This window comes from Anguilla rostrata, chromosome 13 (assembly GCF_018555375.3).
Source record: "Anguilla rostrata isolate EN2019 chromosome 13, ASM1855537v3, whole genome shotgun sequence".
In the NCBI taxonomy this organism is placed as follows: Eukaryota; Metazoa; Chordata; class Actinopteri; order Anguilliformes; family Anguillidae; genus Anguilla; species Anguilla rostrata.
In genome coordinates this window covers 35,813,090-35,821,400 of record NC_057945.1, presented here as the reverse complement: position 1 = coordinate 35,821,400, position 8,311 = coordinate 35,813,090, and the positions used below count along the sequence as shown (strand labels likewise).

Here is an 8,311-nt window from a genome sequence, read left to right as displayed (position 1 = left end):
ATGGCCCAAGATGTTTATACATTTATAACCCTAATGGTTGTATATTCTGGATTTTGTGTATTTTAATGGGGGGGGAAAAGTTTTAATTTATCGTAATTTTAAAGCTGAATTCAAAAGCAAACCGCATTTTTCACACAACTGGAGCCCCAGCGTGCTGAGTTGGTGTTATGTTTGCTGTATTTTTGGCAGCGTCGCTTCTCATTTTGTGTGCGAGGAAGTATAAAGTGTAGAAGTGTGGTCGGAAAAGACCGTCGGGTAAGCTTGGCAGCGTTCTCCGGCCCAACGATGTGATGCAGAGCCGAGAGCCGTCTGCCCGAAGGCTGTTTCCTTTTTTCAAATGAAATGCAATTTGAAGAACGGCCGATCTTAACCACCCACTCCCATAAACAGATTTTGTTTTTTTTGTGTAGCTGGAAAGTGGAATTGATGGCTTGTGCATTCCTGGCATTCATGTAGGGTTTTAAGTTCTCAGCGTGGTTGTTATTTGAGGGGGTGTTGTTTGGGGTGGGAGGGGGGGGGGATTCTGGATTGGGTGTGTTCTCCAAAGTCCCTGTTCCTTGGGCAGCTGGGCTGGATGATAGTGCAGCACTCTTTGTGAGTGCATCCCTCGCCTGGTCTCTCGGTTTGCTGGTGAAAGGCGGCAGCTCGGTCTTACCCGTGATGTCATGCAGTGGATTAAGACTGCCTCCTTCCTCCTCTCCCCAGGTCAGGAAGATTACGACAGGTTACGACCCCTGAGCTACCCCCAGACCGACGTCTTCTTAGTCTGCTTCTCCGTCGTCTCTCCCTCTTCCTTCGAAAACGTTAAAGAAAAGGTGGGTCTGTTTCGTGTTCAATCACGCTTGCAGTGGATAGCACGCGCCTCACGCATGAAGGTTCAAATCTTTCTGTCTTTGCATGGTCCCCAGCTGCTCATGTGCGGGGTTTCTGAATGGGACTCCCGTGGGTGGCATTAATTACATGACATTCTGAGACGCTTATCGCTGCGCTCAGTCAAGCCACCCTGTGTTAATTAAGATGAAATTCTATTGGTTGTGATAGCAATACCCATCTACCCTTGGGCAAACATAGCTAATTTTGTGCATTGTCAATTCCTGTTGACTTGGGTCACCTTGCTGTAGGCGTGGCCCATTCTGAAGACCACTCCCCCCTCCATCCAATACTAACTCTTTCCCTCTTTCCTCCCTCCCAGTGGGTACCCGAAATCACCCACCACTGTCCAAAGACCCCCTTCCTGCTGGTGGGGACGCAGATCGACCTGCGGGACGACCCCTCCACCATCGAGAAGCTCGCCAAGAACAAGCAGAAGCCCGTCACCCCGGAGACGGCCGAGAAGCTGGCGCGGGACCTGAAGGCCGTGAAGTACGTGGAGTGCTCCGCCCTCACGCAGGTGAGTGACAGCCGTCCGCGCGGCATTACCGCCGTGAACCCCCCCACCCCCCACACACCCCCCCCCCCCCAGCACGGGTTAGCCTGGGTCGCCGTCAGCTGCGTCACGTCCTTCTCTGCCCCTCTGACCATGGAGAATTGGTAGATGGAAAGCCAACCGTGAAAGTTAAGCTAGCTAGCTTAGCAAATACTACTTGACGTAGTAGCTAGCCAGTTAGCTAACTAGCGCCACACACAGTGCGGCTGTTCATCTGGTGTCACAGGTGGGGAAAAAGAGCACCAGTAAAAGGTGAAACTGTAAAATCATTTTAGGTCAGCATTTGACATTTTGTCATGCCTGACTCTTACCAGACCTGGGTCAAATACATATTTGCTTTTGGATTCAAATACTTTTCTGTGCTCTATTGATCTTGCCTGGTGTAATTGAGCCTGCCGATATGACCAGAAGGCAGGGTTTGCACTTTTTGAGGGTATTTCATTGGTTCCAATACACCAGACAAGATCAGTAAAGCGTAGAAAAGTATTTAAATCCAAAACAAATACGTATTTGACCCAGGTCTGATTGATTTTTTTACGCACTGCAACTGAGTGACTTTGCTCACTTTTGCACACGGACACCGTGCAGTGATCTGAACAGAGAGTTTTAGGGCGTGTCCTCCACTCAGGCTGCAGTAAAATATTGCGATGCGTTCACGTTAAAGACGCCAGATGTTTCCGAAATGCGCTGCTCTGCTCCGTTCTTCCCTGACAGAGGGACAAGCCTTGCAGCTGTGAGAATAGCAAAGCACATTTGTCAACCAGTGAGTCAAGAAAAATAAAGAAAGAGAAACATGCCGTCAATGCTTAGGGGGTGGAGCCTCGGCATATTGTAACGTCATTTATAGGGGGAACTGTCGAAGGTAAGTGTGAGGATGGCCTCTTTATCAAGGTCATGCCGATTGAAACTGAGGTCGGAATTCAACTTCTGTTTTCAAGAAAAAAAAAAAAAAAAAAAAATGATGAAAACAAGAAAGTGGAGATGCGTGTTTGTGTGACCTAGAGACACGGGTTCAGATACAGGAAGTCTTGAGTGGGGGTCCTCTGAGCTGCCGTCTTCCAGTTATACTCACCATGACAGCATTTTCACTGGCGCCCTCTGCTGGTGGGAGTTATGTGCTCTTGAAGGATGGTGGCCACATTTTTTCTGCGTGTGGGGAAACTGGTGTCTAAGCAGTCGTGAGAAATTTGGGAACATTTTGTAAGAATTTATTGCAAGTCATTGCAACTTTCAGTCAGCTGTGTGGTTTGTTTGGAAAGAAGCAGCGGTAATTAAAAAAAAAAAAAAAAAGATTAATTACAGGTTATGACTGTTTATTTAAGTTATAGTTTTATATCAGATCCTCGTGTGTGCTGTACATAGAAGTTAGCGAGTTACCCACCTAGATCTGAACTGGGAAAACAGGGAGAGATGGGCTCCTTTGTTTAATATGACTGTTCAGCCTTGGCCTGTATTAGCTTCTGCCCTCTAATCTTTGCACAGAGAAACTTCCGGTTTAACAGAACTGACCCCTAGGTACTCTTAGTCTCTCTTCTTCTCACTCCCCCCCCCTCCTCCTCCCTGTCCTTTCTCTGTAGGTTATTTTATTCTGTAGATGTGCGCTCTATAGCTTGAAGGCTTGCTATCGCTCTTCGTCTCTCTCTCATGTTGGTGCTCTTCTCTCCTCTCCCCTGTGTCTTTGTAGAGGGGTCTGAAGAATGTGTTTGATGAAGCTATCCTAGCTGCCCTTGAGCCTCCAGAAACACAGAGAAAAAGGAAGTGCTGTATATTTTAGTTTTACCCCCCTGCCCCCCCCCCCCAAAGAAAAAGGAAGTGCTGTATATTTTAGTTTTACCCCCTCCCTCCTCAAAAGAAGTGCTGTATATTCTAGTATTATCCCCCTCCCCCCAAAGGAAGTGTTGTATATTTGAGTATTGCCCCCCCCCCCCCGAAGGAAGTGTTGTATATTCTAGTTCCCCCTCCAAAGGAAGTGCTGCACTTTCTATTTTTTTTCCCTCCCTCCTAACAGAAGTGCTGTATATTCTAAAGTCTCTCTAGCTCCTCCTCTTTCATTGGTTTGCCTCTTCCTCTGCTGTCCCCGCGTGTATAAATGCATTTTCTGCCCTATAAAGATGGCGGGCGCCATCTCAAGCTTGTTCGCTTTAGCCTCTAACCTTTCTGATGACTTCTTGCTTCCTGTAAATCTGTGCTGTGACTCTGCTTTTGTTTTTCTTGGCCTGGTCTTAAGGCTGCCACCCATGTTCTTGCGTAGGGTCTGATGTGAACATAATTAATACAGTCAGCGTCTTCACTGCGTCGGCTCTGTGTAGGATCTGGAGCAGGGCTGCCCAGCCTTGTTCCTGGAGATCCACCATCCTGTAGGTTTTCACTCCAACCCTAACAAAGCACACCTCATTCAACAGCTAGAGATCTACCGTCCTGTAGGTTTTCACTCCAACCCTAACAAAGCACGCCTCATTCAACAGCTAGAGATCTACCGTCCTGTAGGTTTTCACTCCAACCCTAACAAAGCTCAACCTCATTCAACAGCTAGAGATCTACCGTCCTGTAGGTTTTCACTCCAACCCTAACAAAGCTCAACCTCATTCAACAGCTAGAGATCTACCGTCCTGTAGGTTTTCACTCCAACCCTAACAAAGCACACCTCATTCAACAGCTAGAGATCTACCGTCCTGTAGGTTTTCACTCCAACCCTAACAAAGCACACCTCATTCAACAGCTAGAGATCTACCGTCCTGTAGGTTTTCACTCCAACCCTAACAAAGCACACCTCATTCAACAGCTAGAGATCTACAATTCTCAACCCTAGCAAAGCTCACCTCATTCAACACCTCATTCAACAGCCAGAGATCTGGCTGAGCTGCTCATTAGTAGAGTCAGGTGTGCCAGATGGGAGTGAAATCCCACAGGGATTTCCAGGAACAGAGTTGATCCGCCGTGATTTTGAGCGTGTGTAAGAGGCTGCTCATGGCATTTACTTTCTTATAAAAAAATTATTTATCTCTACTTCGTTTATTTTTTATTGTTTTTTTTTATTGCCAAATGTGAAATGAGGTATTTTCAGTTCATGTGGGATAATGCGTCATGAAATAAGACTGATTTCAATATTTTCCATTCCATTTATTTTAGTGTATGATTTCTTTTGTACTTCTACCAATGTATCATAGAAAGTGAATAATAAATATGGTGAATTAAAGGCTATGGTTTGCCATTGGATGCCATTAGATCCCGAATGAGTTTTGGATTCGCGTTAAGAGCCTCCTGTGAAATGATCTGTGACTTGAATAAAGGAAAAGTGAAATGGCCGCTGGGTTCCTGTCTGTCATTTACTCCCTGGAGTGGACTGCAGAGCAGCGTTTGCTCAGTCTCATATTAGCCGTCATCTGACGGGGGTCCAGTCTCCTGTTCGCCAGCGGGGAACAATTCAGCCGGCTCTAGGACGGGGGGGGGGATGGGCGGGGGGGCGGGGTTTAACCATGCCGACCAATCACCGTCCCCAAAAGCAAGCGGTGACGGTTTGGCGGAATTGCTGGCATTGGCACCGCTTGTCACCGACGCGTGTCCTCTTCATTGTGGGAGCGTGTGTGTGTGTGTGTGTGTGTGTGTGTGTGTGTGTGTGTGTCCTTGCTTTGAAGCCCAAACCCTAGTTCTGCTTGTTCTGTTATGCCACCTCCTTCCTTCCTCCTCCTCCTCCTTCCTCCTCCTTCCTCCTCCTCCTCCTCCTCCTCCTGGCCTGCCCCCTGTGTTAAAGCCGTCCGTGCCTCTGCTCCCGTGTCTCTCCGTGCATCTCCACTTCCTTGTTGATTTGCCGGCAGCCCTCAGCCCCCGATAGGTTTCGTTTGGCATGCGTTTGCACCCCCGTGGTTTTCGGGTTTACGCCCCTCCCCCCCCCCATGTGACGCGTGCGTTTCAGCTCGACCGACCAATAGGCATCGGAGTCCGCAGGGGCGGTGCGTACCTGTGGGGGCGGGTCATTTAGTCACACGCCGAAGCTGACATACGCACTGCAGACTGCAGAGAGAGAGATCCTCAGTGTGTCCTTCTCCTCCAAACTGCGCCTGGAACGATTTGGGTCGTTTGCCCTGGCGCACGGCTGAAGTCGTGTGGTTGTATTTCGTCCTGCAGCATGAACTGAATTGACTGCCCTTTTTTAAAAACTGTATTTGATCATGTCCCCAGCATCGATCCGTTCGGTGTTTATTCACTGTGTTAACTGAAGCCCATCCTGTGTGTACAAGTTTGTCCTGCCACCCCACCCCCCCCCCCCATCCCCGCCCACCCGCTCGCCCGCTGGGGAAAAGAACTCACGATGAAATTCCTGCGTTTCTGACACCGCATGCCGACTCCCGTCCTCCTCCTCCTCCTCCTCCTCTCTCTCCGCTCCAGCGTGTTGTATTTCCTGTTCTTCTCTTCTCTCTCTCTCTCTCTCCCCCGCAGAAAGGACTGAAGAACGTCTTCGACGAAGCCATACTGGCGGCCCTGGAGCCCCCGGAACCCAAGAAGAAACGCAAATGTGTGCTGCTATGAGCACGCTCAGTCCGCTCCCCCCCCCCCCCCCCCCCCACCCCCTTACCCCCCCCATACCCCCCCACCCCCACCCCACCTCCACCACCACCACCCTCGCTCTGCTAAGGCTGATCGTCAGCTTCGTACTCTAAAGCAATGTGTGTTTAAACATAGTTTGATTTTACTCTACGAGGATTGAACTCTGCACACGACCGCAGTGGATGGAAAAAAAAAAAAAAAAAAATGAAAAAAAAAAGAGTTCCTTTTACGGTCATCCCATTAATGCAATGTTGTAGGCCTTTTTTTTTGTTTTAAGTAAGATAAGAAACCCAACTCATGGGTGTTTTTTTTTTTTTTTTTTTTTTTTTTTAGGGGGGAGGGGGGGTGGCTGCAGTGACCCTGTTTCTTAGTGACGTAATTGGCTTGGGGAATTGCTTGTGATTCTAAGTGCCACTGCTGGAACGCCCTACCAACTGATGCTGATGTGAGGTCGCTTATTTCAAAGGGGTGGGATGGGGTGGGATGGGGTGGGGTGGGAGGGGTGTCAAATCCGTTTAAAATGCTGGTCCCCGGAGGAAACCGAGCCCAAAAAGGTCAGAGCACTTTTCAAACGATGACTAATGGAGTTTCCGCGTCGGCTCTCGTCTCTGATTGGCTGGACGGGACACCCAGGCCACGCGCCCAATAGCAGGTTTCGAGCGAGCAACAGCTCCCAGTGGAAGAGATTCGCTTTGTTTTTAAACGGTTCGTGTGACTGTCATCTCTTACCAAAACCAAAATGATCCAGTAAACCGAATGCAGCTTGTGCCTTCTTGTCTGCAGGCAAGCACGTCTCGTTCAAAGCTATCTCTATCCTAGCTAGCATAGAATACAATTATCCCCCCCCCTCCGCCCCCAAGGCCACAACTCTCGTGTTTGGTTGTAGACGTTTAAGAAATTAACCAAATTAATGTAACAGTTTTGTCTGTCTGTGAGGAGCGTTTTAACTTGTTGCAGAAGTGGGACTGAGGAAATGACTTATAAAAAAAGCAGGGAACTTCAACAGTGTTAGCAGAACAAGTGGGGGATTGCTAAGATGCCAGGGACCAAGCAGGCATTTAAACCAGAACTTGTCGTCATGCATGTAGGTAATCCTCTGGGTTCCTGTGTTTTAGGTTAACAGAATTAATAATAATGTAAGCTGGTAAAAATCAATGTTTTTAGATTCCAGTGTTATGCATTTTTACCAAAATCTACTTTTTTTTTTTTTTTTTTTTTTTGAGCCGTTTTATATAGGATACTTTCACACATTTCAACCAGTCACGGGGCTGGATTATATCGAACTTTGACCCACTCGTGAAGGATCAAGATACTTGATGCCAATTGTTTTTTTGTTTTTTTTTGTTTTGTTTTGTCTTTTTCTTTTCCCCTCGACGTGAATTTGCAAAATGCGTATTAACTGTTCCTTTTTTTTTTTTTTTTTGTCTTTCAAAGTTGGCAAATAATGGATGGAGCAAAGTTTTTTTTAATTTTAATTTTATTTTTTTTAATTCCAGCCTGGTTCATATTACGTTTTTGTTTTGTTTTGGTGCAGAACCAAATGCTTTGTCTGATGTCTGTTCTTTGTATATGCATTCTTTTCAAAAATATTAAACTTATACCTTAATTGCCTTTATTACTTTCGACACCCTTTTCCTTTCAAGTGTCCTCTCAGGGTCACAAGTCCTGCGTTTTTCAGGGAGAGGTAAACAAAACTGGCCGCGCCCATTTAGAAATCTGTTTTTGAAATTTGGTGGATTCGATCGATAAGATCCGATTCGCTGTTGCCAGGTTCCGAATTGTTACCACCGCAAGCGAATATGTGATTGGGATTGGGTGGAGTTGCTAATGGCATCACGAGCGAACCTCCAACTCCCTTTTCCACTATGGACTGCACTTCGAGAAGAGTCCAGAAAAGTCTGGAAAAGTGACCGATGACAAACATTGCTAATCTGTGAGGAGGCTAGCTTCTGGTCTGATTATTACCATCTATGGTCATTTATTAGATGTGGATATGAAGCCATATAAAGCATCTTTAGCATGGGCCTGTGTGAACTTACATCAGTTAATGCAGAACTGCTCACTTGTGTATTTACATGTTTATTGGAGAGAGTGTATGCGTGTGTGTGTGGTAACAAGACTTACTGCTGACACAAGGTTATTTATGTAGGTTAAGTTTATCTCATCTGTTGAAAATTAAAATCTTGAGATAACGGCAAAGCGTACTGTCTTTTTCCCCCAAAAGACGTGCAGGCTTGATTTATGGTATTGGAAACCGACCCTGGATTCTCTGGGCGGTGGTCCTGTAGGATTGGGAATTATACTATTAGTAACACGTGCTGAAAGGCCACCTCACCCGGT

At 46.9% G+C, this 8,311-nt stretch overlaps 1 protein-coding gene and 1 long non-coding RNA gene across 3 annotated transcripts in view; one reads left to right on the top strand and one right to left on the bottom strand.

The window, feature by feature from the left end:
* cdc42 (cell division cycle 42) overlaps window positions 1-7,586 on the top strand; it is a 24,414-nt gene extending 16,828 nt beyond the window's left edge. The window contains exons 4-6 of one of the 2 annotated variants that reach the window (XM_064303963.1): window positions 706-815; window positions 1,193-1,390; window positions 5,864-7,586. In XM_064303963.1, coding sequence (XP_064160033.1) covers window positions 706-815; window positions 1,193-1,390; window positions 5,864-5,953 — 398 coding nt within the window. In that variant the 3' untranslated portion in view covers window positions 5,954-7,586. Of the gene's footprint in view, window positions 1-705; window positions 816-1,192; window positions 1,391-3,110; window positions 4,732-5,863 lie in introns of those variants that run through there. The other variant, XM_064303965.1, reaches the window with a different exon arrangement.
* Window positions 4,415-5,007, bottom strand: LOC135237154 (uncharacterized). The gene is made up of 2 exons (XR_010324762.1): window positions 4,902-5,007; window positions 4,415-4,828 (listed from the first exon to the last, which is right to left on the bottom strand). It is a non-coding gene; the product is annotated as an uncharacterized LOC135237154 (long non-coding RNA).
* Window positions 7,587-8,311: the final 725 nt, after the last annotated feature.